The sequence below is a fragment of the Hyposmocoma kahamanoa genome, unplaced genomic scaffold (genome assembly GCF_003589595.1).
Source record: "Hyposmocoma kahamanoa isolate Upper Pololo Valley unplaced genomic scaffold, ASM358959v1 270, whole genome shotgun sequence".
In the NCBI taxonomy this organism is placed as follows: Eukaryota; Metazoa; Arthropoda; class Insecta; order Lepidoptera; family Cosmopterigidae; genus Hyposmocoma; species Hyposmocoma kahamanoa.
Window position 1 is genome coordinate 3,130,335 of NW_020653770.1, and position 15,552 is coordinate 3,145,886.

General features: G+C 36.4%; 1 protein-coding gene across 2 annotated transcripts in view; it reads right to left on the reverse strand.

The window, feature by feature from the left end:
• Window positions 1–15,552, reverse strand: part of LOC113229039 (orexin receptor type 1-like) — a 288,399-nt gene that overhangs the window by 104,225 nt on the left and 168,622 nt on the right. For both annotated transcript variants that reach the window (XM_026462516.1, XM_026462515.1), the window contains exon 3: window positions 4,571–5,288. In XM_026462516.1, coding sequence (XP_026318301.1) covers window positions 4,571–5,194 — 624 coding nt within the window. In that variant the 5' untranslated portion in view covers window positions 5,195–5,288. The remainder of the gene's footprint in view (window positions 1–4,570; window positions 5,289–15,552) is intronic.

Below are 15,552 nucleotides of genomic sequence, written 5' to 3' on the forward strand. Positions count from 1 at the left end.
ATTTTGGTTTTTTTTGAGTCCTCCGGCAGTGGCCTACGTAATTCGCTACTTACGGTATGTTTTCAATAAATAAACACCGAAATCACCAGCCCAAACAATAACACACACGATTGTCGTGACGTATTTTTGAAGTTGTTTATTTTTTTTAAATGACAGACCCAGGCATTAAAAACTTTATGGTTTGCTAGAGTAGTTACCGAAATAGCAATTAGTATTAGTTCTTTTACCTGTTATAACTTCGATATCCGATAAATCGGTATAAAATCATCACCGGCACCTCTAGGTGTGGTATGCGTCTACGGCTGCATGTATCGCGTGAGCGGATATGCTAACAGTTCTTCCGGAAAGTTATGGTTTATTTCGTAGTAAGACGCCAAAATACCAATAATCTTAAGATTGTTTATTGATTGATTCTGATGATTGAGATTGGTATTGGTGCTTCCGCATCTATATTTACGCCCGAAATTTACAAATTGATTTTCCGATAACCCGCTACGAGCAGCAAAGAAATATTACGGTTTCTGAGTCAGTGACTATCTCCCCCTATCGTTGGACCGATCACAGACTCCATTATACAAATCGAGTGAAACGAGACAAATCTAACCAATTTGCTACAATATATTTGAGATATTGGAACGTTTTGGTGATTCCCTGAAAGATAGCAAGATGAAAACTTGTATTAGGTTTTGTAATAATAATACCTTTGTTTAAAGCAGGTTACAAAATTATCAAGATATTTATTTTCCTTGATGACTATCATGATGATTTTTTGATAATGGTCCGGCTATAACAGCTAATTATCACTGCTGGTTCATAGTTGTCTCTTTATTTTTGGACTATAACATAAACATATGCAACACATGACATTTCTTCAAATTGAGTTAACCGTTTCATTTCTCTTGGTCAGCAAAATTCAGAATCTTTAAAAATAATCATTATTTAGAAAATATAAAATATTTGCAAAGATAATGGCTTTCATAATTTTGTAATTTCCTTAAACTACGTTCTTACTAAAAATGGTTCGATAATTTCAGAAATATGACGATCGGCTATATTCTTTATTCTTCAAATATGTCAACTTCCTTTTTGCAAGAGACTATTCATAAATTCTTTGCCTTTTACAACGCGGAGGGTTGACATATTTGAGTGCGGTATTGCGGACCTGACACAAGGATACCCTTTTTCATACTATTTTCTATGTCAGTATTATCGTGTAGTAACAAGTAAATTGCATTAATGTCAAACTCAAATAATCCTTATGTCATAGGTATGCAAATTATACTTGAAATCGTCATACTGAATAAACTCTACTGTTCATTCGTAAGGCAAATTTACCGGAGAAGAATGAGCAAGAAACTCTAGGGATTCTTTGTAAATATACATTTGAACACATATGTCATTACAATACTTAATTTAAACATCTAAACGAGTCAGTACCACGGATTTTTGTCATCCAAGTACGCAGAAGCTCTATAATAACCTTTAGGATAAAGTTTTTGTTTCATTATAGGTAGTTTTAAACCTCGTAAATGGCAAATTTTGAATACCAATCGGAATCTTATTTATAGAAGCGTGTATATTGCCCCTTAAATGAACTCTGTGACGACTTTGTGCAGACGACTGTCAATAATAGCTAGTTTATTTTTATTAGAACTTCTAATTTGGAAGTATTAATATTATGTATCAGTGGCGAGGTGTGGAAATACAAAACCTTCTTTTGCTGTTAAAAATTTGCATTTAAAAATAAACCGTATGCGCGTTGAAACAAGGTATCAATTTACGTGAGATCTATTCGATAGTAACCCGATGGCTTTCGGATTTTCGGCCGCCATTATTAGGTCTTATTTTAGTAATATGCATGTGTACTTTAATGTGCGCGCTTAGGTTTCATGAATGAAATAGAAGCCGGAATGTGACCAACTTGCGCGCTGTGATTGGCCGAGTTCCATCATATTCCGTATTATCACAGACAGGTTACTACGCGTTTATTATTGAATTAAGTGGTGGGGTATGCGCGCTGTCTAATACAGTCTTTCGATAATACGTGGAAAGTTTTAGGCAAGCTAGTCGGAGTCCAGTTATATGGACATCTCGCTACTAATACGTATTATAATAGTTATAATGGCACCTACAAGGGTACCGAGTAATAAAACCGAGTACGCGCATGTGAGTTCTTTATTAACGCAGAAAAATACTCTTGGATATTTACTGTAACGACGCAGATACGAACTTTCAAAGAGTGTCCCGAGTTAGGGCGCGTGTCCACCTTAGAAAAGTCGCCGGGTCTACGCAAGAATTCGTGTCGTTTATACACACGAACAGTGTACGCTGTCTCGGCGCCCGATAAGAAAAATATCTTGTCTACCCCGACTCGACGCGATCTGCCGCTATTGTATGGGGCGCATTGTCAGTAAATGAACGTTTATGCGCGTGAACTGGTGTTGCAAAGTACCATTGTTGCACCAATAATTTCATTCTTAGATAGATAGATAAAATACGTTTATTGACTTACCACAAGCACACACAAAAATATGAAACAACAAATAGCTAAAGAAAGAAAGATGACAAAAGAAAAAACTCAAAACAAAACATACAATATAACAAAAAGGAATGAAATCAAATAAATATACACAATAAACGACATATATCTACAATTAATTAAAAAGTAAGTTGTGAGTGCTGCAGCAAGCCAAACAGGCCATAGCTCAGTGCAGGTGTTGCCCAAAAGCGACGCACTGATTTTCAGCTATCGCCTAGTGGGTAACGCGAAGTGGTGTATCACAGCAAAAAGCAATGTAATGTGTAGGACGTGCAGTGAGTCTTAGTGTAGTTGTGTGTCATTCTTATAAGTTTAGTAGAGGAACGACCCGTATTTTGGGACAAAACCTTAGAGATTTATAAAGATAAACGACGTACTTTCGAGGCATGGAGAGAAATATTTATTATTGTTAAGGAAGATTTTCAAAAAAATTTTATTATAATTTTCAAAATTATTATTCGGTAGATACTTAGGTAGTTTAGGATTTATGCGTATTTATCTTGCCATAGTAATGCACCTATATCGGAGGAAAAATAATTAGTAGACTCGTTAATGCATTGACACGTTTACCCTATACACGTCTGCCTGAAAGCATTTGTATCATGTACATACTCATCATTTTCTTGTTTACAACAGATACGACATATTTTCGTGGCTAGATCCGACAAAGTTATTGGAACATTCTTTACATCCATTGATTGGTACGTCAATGTTTACATCCATTGAATTTTTTTTTTATAAAATACTAGTGCGCATGGAGGTGAACCTCCATCTCACCTGATGGAAAGTGACGATCATAACGCTTCGTGTGAATCTTTGGAATATCCACAACATAGAGGTGGAGCCCAAGCCTACGCCTAGTCCCCCGGTGATAGAAAGGGGAAGGCGGAATTAAATCGTGTAATTCCATCGCACACGCTCCGTGATATATCCTATAAAATACCGATAAGCAGGCAACTTTACGGCGGTGTTTAAGGCTCTGCAGCTTCGCCTCCACTAATTCCGAGTCACCTATGAGCCTCTTGGTACGGTTGTCAATTGAATCTATAGTGGCCAGTTGATATGTAGCAGAGCCATGTTAAAGGTGGCAACAGTACTCCATACACGACCGGACTTGTGCTTGATAGAGCTGAAGCAACTGTCCCGCTTTGAAGTAACGCGTCACCTTGGATGCCAAGTTCGCGCGAATATATTTAAATATTATAGTCAATTAGGACTATAATATCTAATCGCTATTTACTATTTAATCGCTGGTGAGCACGAACAAAAGTCGGTGGCGGTGTTTAAGGCTCTGCTGCTTCGCCTCCACTAATTCCGAGTCACCTATAAATCGCAATCTACACCACACAATCTACAACCGGAATTGCTCGGCCGTTTCCTAGTCCGATTTAGCACCTAGCAGGTGACCACCTAGCTCCTCAAGATTGTATCTTTCACTGTAACTTGGGTAAATCTCGTTGTACCAATGAGTTAAATGCTACGATTAGTAGAAAAGTTTGCTTTTAAAACCTGTGTAAGATCGTATACATTACTTAGTTACCATAAAAATGTCGGAAAGAGCAGTTAGTGACAGACGGTATAAAGTTGCTTCTGAATCCTGAAATGGTGACGTAATTTACTTTTTGAGCTCGGAAGAAGAAATTAGTTCTTTAAGTTCTGTAACATAGTGACGGTCTAAGTTTGCAACCTTCAGAAATTCATTTATGGATTCATTACGGGCTGATCAACATCATAAATTCAGGCTGAAAGCGTTCAATGCTAGAAGAAGTCCTCGCTCAAAGATCGCTGCAATGTCCGGTGTTGTGGTGCTCGCATCTCAAGGATTTTCGCATTTATCACCATGTCCATATTGTGAGAAGTCTGCCCACGGTACGTTTTTCAGTATGCGGTAGCCACTCGAGAATTTTTTGGCCTCATAGGCCATTTAAAAATAATAAAAAAATAAATTGCTCGTTTATCAAACGTAACGATTCGTTGGGGTAAACCCCATGCACTGTCACTTAAACTTAGCTGTTCTAAAATTCTACTCACCTGAAAATACAGCACAATCCTGCACATCGCGGTTCCAAAAAACCACGTCTCCGTCACGTCCCACAGCACCGTCGGCGGCAAACAAATGAGAATCACCATAAAATCAGCCAGAGCCAAATTCACTATAAAGTAATTAGTCACTGTCCTCATTGAATGATTTCTATACACTGCTATGCAGACTAATGCATTTCCTATAAGACCTATAATGAATACTACGGCATGAATGGCAATAAGTACCCATTCATAAGGTCGTGGGAATATGTAATCGTATAACATTTCCATATATTCCTCTTTTGTCATATTACAGTATTCAGACAAACCAACACAGGTGTAATTGTAATCAAATTCTGTGGTTGCATCGAGTTTATCCAGCTCTGTGTCATTATTAATTTTCATGCTTATGTCTTCCTCGGTTATTTTCTGTTTTTCTTCTGTTTTATTTTGAATAGATCTTTTTACAATATTAATATCTACAGTTTTATCTTCTTCATACATTGTATTATATACAGGACTATCTACATAGGAATTATATATTGTTACATTATTAAACGATAGTTCATTAATAGATAAACAGAAGTGACAGGCTAGAATCATGGTAAGACTTTTAACTAAAACGACGGCCATATTGATTTTTTAAATTGTCATTTTTTGTTGGTCGAATTTTTACATTTGCTTTTTGTCATTTTTCGGTTCTCAGTTTCAGTCGATGTCCAGGCATCTGTAAAGAAGGAAAATAGGAATTAGTAAGGAATTAAATAGGCTATATTTTAACCATAACTGGAAAAAAGATGTTTGAATGCTTTGGCTTGGAGATCGCAGTAAAAGTACATTACTACATTATTTATTATTACATTATTATCTACATTAGTTTTGATTATAGTGACCCTACCGACCCTTAGGGTGTACGAGAAGGGAACTATAACCTGTGCGTGCACAGGAACCTTCTAAGTTCAGGTTTTGACCCATATCAGTGTACAGGCTTGTCACAGACCGTTTTCACTGATAGATAGTAGAAGTACAGTCGCCAGACCATTTCACCTCTAATTGGTTTTGACGAAGCGAAACGTTGGCTGAGTCAGTGACTCTTCAAAGTTGACTTTTAGTCGAATTTAGAACTTTCTCTAAAGGAAGTCGGTTAGTACATAAATACCATGGAAATAAAACAACGTGATATTCAACAAATTTAATATAACATTCCTGAATTTCAGAAATTGAAACAGTCCTTGGGTTACGAAGTGTAAAGAATTTGACATTTAGAAATTTAAATTCAGAATATCGTTAATTCGTAGGTAAGCAAATAACACTTGACATCGTCGAATTAATTAATCACAGGTACTCAATCGTAAAATAGATTCCCCTGAGAAGAATAAATAAAATTACGTAGTACACGTTAAAGATCAGATTAGCTTAAAAGGTTTCTAAAAACATAATTCACTAATGTTATTAGTGCAATAAGGAAGTCATTCGAAAATAAACTTTACGGCGCACAGGGGACGTGAGATTTTTTTTATGTAAAGAAGGAGCAAACGAAGAGCCAATTGATGGTATGTGGTCATCGTCGCCCATGGACATTTGCGACATCAGATGAGCTGCCTATGCGTTGCCAGCCTTTGAGAGCCCTGTAAACAAGCTTTTTGAAGAACCCCATGTCATAGCGCAAAGACCAACTTCAGGAGGAAAATCATTTCGTATCTTGCAGGTTCGAGGAAGGAACGAAGGAGATGCCCGCGTGGTCTTACAATATCAGATATCTAAGATGTTAGGGATGGACTCTACTCCTTTGGCGGGAGGTGCGATGGTGGAAACGAGACGGTGGCATAGTTCATAACGTTCCTTAGAGCACTCCCCATTATAAAGACTTTTTTACTTTTCTTTACGATTATCTACCTATCCGCTCACGCGATTCATGCGTCTCTGGAAGCATACCACACCTAGAGGTGCCGGTGATGATTTTATACCGATTTATCGGATATCGAAGTTATTTCGTTAACTACTCTAGCAAACCATAAAGTTTTTAATGTCTGGGTCTGTCATTTAAAAAAAATAAACAACTTCAAAAATACGTCACGACAATCGTGTGTGTTATTGTTTGGGCTGGTGATTTCGGTGTTTATTTATTGAAAACAAACCGTAAGTTGTGTTTTTTAAGTTTACCCTGAATATAAATGTTTATAAACTATACTTTAAGGAGCAATTTCATAGTAAACATTAGAACCACTCAAACGGAATATTATCATATTTACCCAAGTACACCAAAAATTTCATTATTGCTTTTTAAGCGCAGGATTTGCGATGTATTACTGCATTTTATTTGAGATGTTTTTGTTGTAGTACGGAGGGTATTTATTTAGCAATGCAGAATAATAATTTTTATTTTTAAAAACTGTATTTAAACTGAATCCTTTTCTAATTTGCGAAACCAAATAGAAGCCATTTTGCGGTAGGATGAGCGCATCGCATGAGCGGTTAGAAACAAATGGTCGCTTTGGCGGTCAAGTGTCATAGAGTATCGACTGTACATAACAGTATGGAGGAGCTTAACGGGTCAAATCACACGGAAGGTTTTGTAGCAGTAGAGCTTCTTGTGAAAGAGTTCGTCCTGGGAAGTACTGTCACTTCACCTATTTCTAACGTCAAGCAGTAATGTGAGCATTACTGCGATTCGGTTTTGAAGGGTAAGAGTGCTGGTGAAATTACAGGCACATGAGACTTATTAACTTATGTCTAAAGGTGACAGTGCAGTGCCTCTCAGAGCTTTGCGATTTAAAACTCTGAGTGGTACTGTAACTGTCATGGACAGGCGTGTCGCTTACCATCAGGCGCACGACTTGTTCATCCTGTTGAATTGGTATTATAAAAAAGTGCTGCTCGATACGGTATGCATTGTTCGCCAGTTCTTGAACCTGAGTCCCTGATCCCAGCTGACTGTGCCATTGCTGGGGAATACTGCCTTTCCCGTTTAAAAATTCAAATTGACATTTCCGAATTCTTTTTTGTTGGAAAAGGGAACCTCCATAGTGGTCCTATTCAAATTTGAAGAAAATATTTCACCTGTAACGGTGAGGGTGGCATATTAGGGGAATCTTTTTAATTCGATTTCACTTTTGAGTCAGTTTTTTTTAATAAAAATGTTATAATTAATGCTTTTCGTATTAATATGTCTGTCACAATTTTCCATAGTAATAATATTACATTCCAAAGTCAAGGAATCATTTATTCCATAGGTAAAATAAATGTACATATGAAAAAGTCACATTTAAGCTAATTTTCGTTCACTACGCTGACTTCCCTGAGAAGAACGCACAAGAAACTCTAGAGATTGTTCTTTTCAAAACTAAAACGAAATGGAATATATATATAACTTTGAATCAAATTTGTGAGGAATCTAGAGCCATGTCGTCTTTCCATACATCTTTATCTAACACGTAGTCTACAATTTTGTAATATAAATTACGTTTTCAGAAAAAATATAGTAACGCCAGTTAAAATGTTAAGTCACCCCAATGCACGGCGTTCTTTTGTTATGGTTATAGAATGAAGAATACAAAATTTTAAAATTAGCATATTATTTTCAACCTAAAGAAATTTAGTTTTAGGTACACTTTACACAAAGCAAACATTATGTAATAAGATACAGGTATACCTACCACACGTTAAGCTATTCAAGCCCTCGTTATTTTTAATTGCTGAACTAATTAACGTAAGGTTAAAGTTCCAACAAAGAATTTTGTCACATTGTGTATTAGGCTGGGGTGCAAGGTACTTTTAAATCTAAATTTAAACAACTGAACCGAAGTTTTTCAATCATATCTAAAAACCGTCTCGAATGATCTTTAAATACAAAAAAAAGTTTTAAAGTCAGTCTATCCGTTTGGACCTACAATGCAACAAATAGACGTACCGACGCAGACAAAGATTTCTTAAAAAAAATATATGACAGGATTTTTGTTTTTTAAATTAACCTATTATATTCAAATTCCAATTCAAATATCTTTATTTCGGAATATTCATCCATAGAGGTGTGACGGTGTGATCTCCTTACACCGTCATCTCATCTCTTTGTATCGCTTCTCTCCGCTTGTATCCTATCATTTTTTATTTTACATGTATTTAAATTTTAAATTTGAATTGTTCCATCTTCCTTCACTTTCTCATTTTGTTTTCGTCACGGTCACTTCCAGCTCGACCGCTACAACAGTCCGAGCTGTTCCAAATTCCATCGCGAATAATCGCTAATTTTGGTTCTTTACTACGTTTATAATCATTTCATAAGCTAAATCATGTGTAATAATTTATAAGTCTACAGCTTTCGTGTACCTACATCTGTAATTCAGTTACTCGGCCCATTTAGGGGTAAGTGCCTTAATAATAAAGTATAGGGAGTGTTTTATACTGTTATACCTGTTTTTTTACATTTACCTTTTTATTGTTACAGCCCTTTCTTTAAACTTTACTTCTTTAATAAATTTTGTGGCCCGGAAGTTTCCATTTCATTGCCGTGAACCTGTTCACGGCTAGTTAGGGTTACAACCCTCTCAGACGTTAGTAACAAAGTACTTAAAAATATAGTTACCCAGGACGCTGTTGTCGCTGCCACGAACTTCAAGTACTAGGGAAGCTGCTCTTTTTCGTATAATAGCTGCAAAGCCGTCTACTTTAGCTATGGCGAAACTTACTGCAAAATCGTGACAGCTACGTTAAGTCCCACTGCTGGGCTAAAGTCTCCCCAAAATCCTCCACCACTCCCTTTTAAACCCATAAAGATCGTCCATCCTCGGGCACCTAAGGAGTGACGACGTTCACCCACTTCCCGGGTTGCGTTCAGCTAACGTGATCCACCCAATCTCATTTGAAGTGTTAACTCACCGATATGTGCATCCTGCCCATCCAAATCTGCGGTGAAATTGTCGTTGACCGAGTTCCAGAAGTCTAAACTCAAGATCTGAAAGAGGGCGATGGAATGCAGCATTCTGGGCTTTTAAACGTATTTATTGACCGAGTTCGCAATACAATATTGCGTTCGATGACGAAATGATGAAATGTTTACGATTTCTTAATTACAACAGTCCCTACAAGCAAGCCTGAACTATATCACCGCTTTTTGTGTCGGGGGTTAAAAATAAAAGCCTGTTTAATAAACCTCGTAACATTTTCACGAATTAACTATTCTGGACGGAAAAAAATATTACTTCCTTTATGTCAGGTCGTCAGTCAACGTGGCGTGACGCATAATCACATACCAGCTTATCTATAACGCGGCAAAAAAAACTAACACGTGAACTAGCGTTCATATATCACACAGACGCCAGTGATATCATTTATGTATAAAATAAGATTGTAGTGTTGCAAAACTAAAATATAGTTGCAGTAAATCAGATGTACTCAACATTTTTTCCGGGAAAAGAATGATCTAAGTCAATAAAGCAGAATTTTAGGAAAAACTATTTGTGGAAAAGACACGCATAAAATGTTGCTGAATAAAGCTATCATCATCATCAACCCGTTTATACGTCCCACTGTTGCGCACGGGTCTCCTCACAGGCGAGGGTTTAGGCCATAGTCCTCCACGCTAACCCAATGCGGTTTGCGGACTTGACCTGTTTATCGAGTATCGAAAACCTTCTTCGACGTGCAGGTTTCATCAGATTGTTTTCCTTCACCGAATAGCTCATGGTAAATATATAGATAGCTTCAGAGGTGCGAGCTCAGAATCGAACCCACGTCCCTCTGCTAGAGAGATTTATTTATATGTTAAAAAGCCTTCTCCTAGGTTTCATCTATCTCCAAAAAATTAATCAACTTGAAAAAGATAACAGATAAAGTCACTTTCATATTTATAGTGTTAATTTAGATAAACTAAACTCAAACCATACGAGGAACTTGTAAAAGTAGGAAATTAAAATTGATTTAAAAAAAAAAACTTTCGACAATTTTTTTACTTTCAAATTATACGTAAAATAAAGACGTAAAGTAACCGTTTAAACTTTTGAAAAAAAAAATTGCATTCTTTTGGGGATTTTATTATTATTTTATTATAAAACTAACAATTACAATTAGCCTAGCTAGCAGCTTGAGGCGATTGAATTTCTGTGGCATGTTGGTTCCGTAAATGCGGCCGTCTTGCTCAATACGGCACGTATTGTTCGCCAGTTCTTGAACGTGAGTCCCTGACCCCGGCCGCATTTAGGCAATGGGAGAGGCGACAGTCTAAAAAAGATATTCAAAATAAAAATAAATAATTCATTTCTTGAAAAAACAAAAGAACTTGAATCTGAGTGCTATAATTTATTCAAAGGGTGGCTATCTATGAATAATTGAACGAAAAATGTATCCTGACTTGCAACCTAGGTCACATAGTTAGTTTATTATTTAGGCCGTCGCTTTTTAATTTTTTTAAAAATAAATAATAAACACACGCCACAATCTCACCTGATGTTAAGCGTCTATGTGACCGACGATGGTACGCGTTTGCCTAAAATGCCTATACACTCTAGCCTTCAATAGGGTTAACCTATCACAAAGTCGAAATTTGTTTTGTCCGAAAGAATGTTTGTTCGAATTTTCATTACACCGATAACCGAATTATAACGAAACAGTTGTTCTTTAAGGATATCTTGAATGTTTATTGAAAGACAGGATTAGGTTCGGTTAGGTTAGGTTTAGAAGAAAAACATTTTCTTCTCAAAATTCAAAAAAGTCGTTGAAAGACCAAGTACAAAGACACGACGCAAGCACATAGAAAAATTCGTGAGGTCCGTTGGTTCGTTCCGTGGCTTAGTTGGTATAGCGTCTGGCACGGTATGCAAGAAGACGTCGGTTCGAATCCGACCGGATCGAAGGAATTTTTTCTGAGTGTTTTTTCTGAGTGTTCGATCTTTGTATTAATAATTATAACAAACTAGTGGAGTAATTTCACAAAAAATAATTGAATATCAATTCAATAAAAATTTAATTAATTTTCTCAAAATTACTTTCGAGGTTACGAAATTTCAACCAAACATTATTTCTGAAAAATGTCATTTCAGACTACTGATAGGTAATCCTTCAATAGCCCTAAATTGTACCTTTCCATTCTTTTGCCGTATGCATCAGAAAGGAGGACGCAAAGCACTTAGCGTGAATGGGTGGTATATCAACAACATAAGGATGGAGTGTTCCGCACCTTCTAGTCAGCAAAGGAGGAACGGTGAGGGTAGAACTAAATTGAAAAGTTCCTGCGCTCACTCCCCGAAATGTATCCGATAGAAAACTGAGCAGGTTACTTTTCTGTGATTTACGTCGTTGCTGTAAGTGACCTGTGTTATTCATTACGTAAGTTCTTTTCTATATTATACAGGATATATCGTCGGTGTTTTATAGAAAGGGCGAAAGCGCCATTTTAAAACACTTTTCATGGAAGCATGCTTTAGTTTTTCACAACAGTTTTAAAATGACGTCCTGTTTTAAATTCAATTTTAAAACTTAAACTTAATTAAAACCAAAATTGAATTTTAAAACAGGATCCGGTTTTAAAGGGGCAAGGGTGCTGGTGAAATTACAGGCACATGGAACTTGTCAAGTTAATTATGTCTCAGGGTGTCGGGCGCAGTGCCAGTGTCCCACAGATCTTAGTGATTTAAAGCTTTGCATGTCACTTCAATATGGACAAGTTTTGGGCATGTTGCATAGAACCAGGTTCACGTTTTCTACGTCCCGTCATTCACTTGATATCGTAAAGAAAATATAACTGGGCCTATTTAAGGCGACAGTGAATAGATATTGTAGTACAGATGCGCATCGTCGTCATTTTTCATCATTGAGCTCAAATTCGCACTTATTTCCTTTATAAAAAGTGGTATAGAGTAGAATTTGAAATTTAAGTAAAGAGCTCAGAGTGCTATTGGCTCCACCTATTGTTATTGCTGTTTTGGGGTCACACAGGGGACGAAATTGGGACCTATTAATTTCTTTGTTTAAGCACATAGAAACAAACAAGCAAAAGAACCTTGCATGTAACTACGTGACGCGTGACGATCCTAATTACGGAACAAAACAAACGAAGCGGTCAAACAAACAACTAATTGTGTTTATAACCCTTTGACAACAACCGCACCTTAGGGCTGAATTAACCCTTGATTGCCTTGAGAATTTCTGGGAAAATTTAAAACTTGATGTTTTTCATCTTTAAAGAAAACAACAATAGACTTTTTATAGATGTAACAAAATATATAAAATCTGATAACTAGAGAAAACGAAAACAACTTACCATAGAAAAGTAATGCAAGTGCATCAAATTCCATAATTGATAAGTTGATTTATGCCGAACCAAACTTAAATTAAATAAAAAGCCCTTTCGAACAAGGATTATTGCCAAATGCACGTGTTCTCGCGCCGCACTTATGAAGAAGGTTCGCAAGGCGAGCACGAGCTCGCTCAGGCGGTCCTCTTCCCACGGCGCGTGAGTGTTGACGCGAGCTCGCACGTGATTTCACGGGCCGTGGGAAACCGGCACTTTTTGGGAGCTACTACTACTACTACTATGACATATATACTTAGTACTATCTATGACATATATACTTATATTGTAGATTAAGTGATAAATGTGTACAAATGTTTATTTACCGAGAGCAAGCTTTGAAGTTTCTTGCGTTGTTTTCAGGGGAATCTACCTTAAGAATGAGCAATAGAGTTTAATCAAAATGAGAATGAAGTGTAATATGCTGACCTATGAAATAAATATTTAAATTTCACCTTGACTTTAACAATCAATACCTTATTTTTAATTTTTTAAAAACCTTATTTCAATCACACACATATTTCAGAGTTTGCTTAATAAAACAAATATATGCCATTTAAATCCGAAAAAGTTTCAGATGGCATATTTATTCAAGGTTCGAATTGTTTGTTTAGAAATGCCGTTTGAAAATATTCGATCCCTTTCTATTCAACAAGAAGATTGCAGACGAAAGATGAATCCAAAATATCAACGACCAATATTCGTTCAAGAACCCCAGCCATGTTCTCGAGTTCTAATCGAAATTTCGATCCAACAGCTGTTGTCAAGTTGGCTCCTATTATTCTTTATTAAATACCAATCCCACGTTAAAAGCATCCCGTGTCATGTGTACCGAAACATAAACTCATGATCATGGTCGATTTTAAATGATAACAATAGAAAAAACAAACACTTTTATCTAATTATTTCTATATACAAAGCTAGGCAGAGAAAATACGTACTAAGTAGCGACTATGGATACTTGTGGGGGCAGCAGAATGTCGACATATTTTACTTAGCGGGATCGTTGGGTTAATTTAATTAGCTCGGTTAGATTAGTTCGCGGTGTGAACCGAAATATAAAAAGATCCCCCGGCTACGTGAGCTAAGACAAGTTAGCTCAGCTACGTTAGTTAGGTTGGACACAGAGATTATGAGAAAGCGTTGTTTTGTCCCACTGTTGTTTTAAACATTCGAAATGTGGTGCTAGGGACGAATGCTGAGAATACCTTGGACCGTAAAATGTACCAATGCATCAATCCTCTCTCAGATGTAAATGAAAAGGCGATTGTCCAGTTGGCAACTATTATTTACCAATCCCACGTTAAAGGTGTCATGGTGGCAAACTAAGGAATTAATCCGGTTTCGCGCCATTGTCGGTAACCGATTTCAATAAATAGATGTAATTTCCACGAACTTTTAAGGTCAGTTTTTAACCGACTTCAAAAAAGGAGGAGGTTCTCAATTCGACTGTATGTTCTTTTTTTTTTGTATGTACGCGATAACTCCGGTATTTGTGAACCGATTTTCATGATTCTTTTTTTGTTGGAAAGGGGGTAATTCCATAGTGGTCCCATTTTATTTTGAAGAAAATCAACCACCTCAAAGGGTGGCTGTTCACGCATGAAGATTCATTTTTATAAATAGCGCCTGACTTTAATTTAGAAGGTAATTACTTTTAGCAATTATTTAGTTGATTTTGCTATTTCTCCAATTCAAGGCGTTTTTCCCTCGATATACTTTGAGTAGTGTCGTAGTGAGAACCTATTTTTATTATCTCCAGTATCAAGTCCTGTATAGTGGCGAACTAGGGGATATTTCAATGAAACGTAGCAAATAGATGTAATTCCACGTACTTTTGAGGGCGGTTTTTTTAGTACTGTGTACTGAGATTATTCTAATAAAATTTTGTAAAAGTTTGTAATAATTTATATTCACCATTTTTGCATTTTAGATACTCTGCAGATGTTTTAGAACACTTTTTTTGACGAATTAGGTAATTTTGGGATAGGCCGCTATTATAGAAAGCCATCGATATTTAACATATCATATAAATAACATTCCTACCTGCGATCTGAATTGAGAAGCATTCCTACTCGTACTAGCCAACTAACGCTCTAACTTTACGCTAATAAAATGTAGAAATATCATTCCAGATTCCAGTTCAGCATCTGACATCACACGATAAGAAAACAAAGTTATATTTAACAAAATCTACTCGTCGGATGAAATGTGAAACGATCCGGTTGGATTTGTATACAAATCGCCTAATCCCCGAGTTGCTCGCTCTATGATTTTGGTGCAAGTCAAAAGAGATGATCAGATTCTCCTCGAACAAATCCATATTATCAACCTTAGAGTTATGTCCAAACTCATGGTACCACAATTTCGTTCAACCAAGGTAAAAGACTCTATAGGTTTTTGTAATAAGATTCCGGAGCACATATTAAGATTATAATTTCCTTAGTTTAAAACCTACATAAACATATTTTAATTGAGAAGATTGAAGACTACGTGTTAGATAAATATGTATGGAAAAACGACCAGGCTCTAGATTCCACACAAATTTCATTCAAAGTGTATTCCATAGCATTTAACTCTACTCACAGAACAACAACGTCACGGAGTAGTTTTACACCAACCCAAAAAATAACAAATTTTATCGTTGAAATTTTCCATTACGTTGGAATACAATCATAGCTTGCAATACTAATTATTTATATTAATA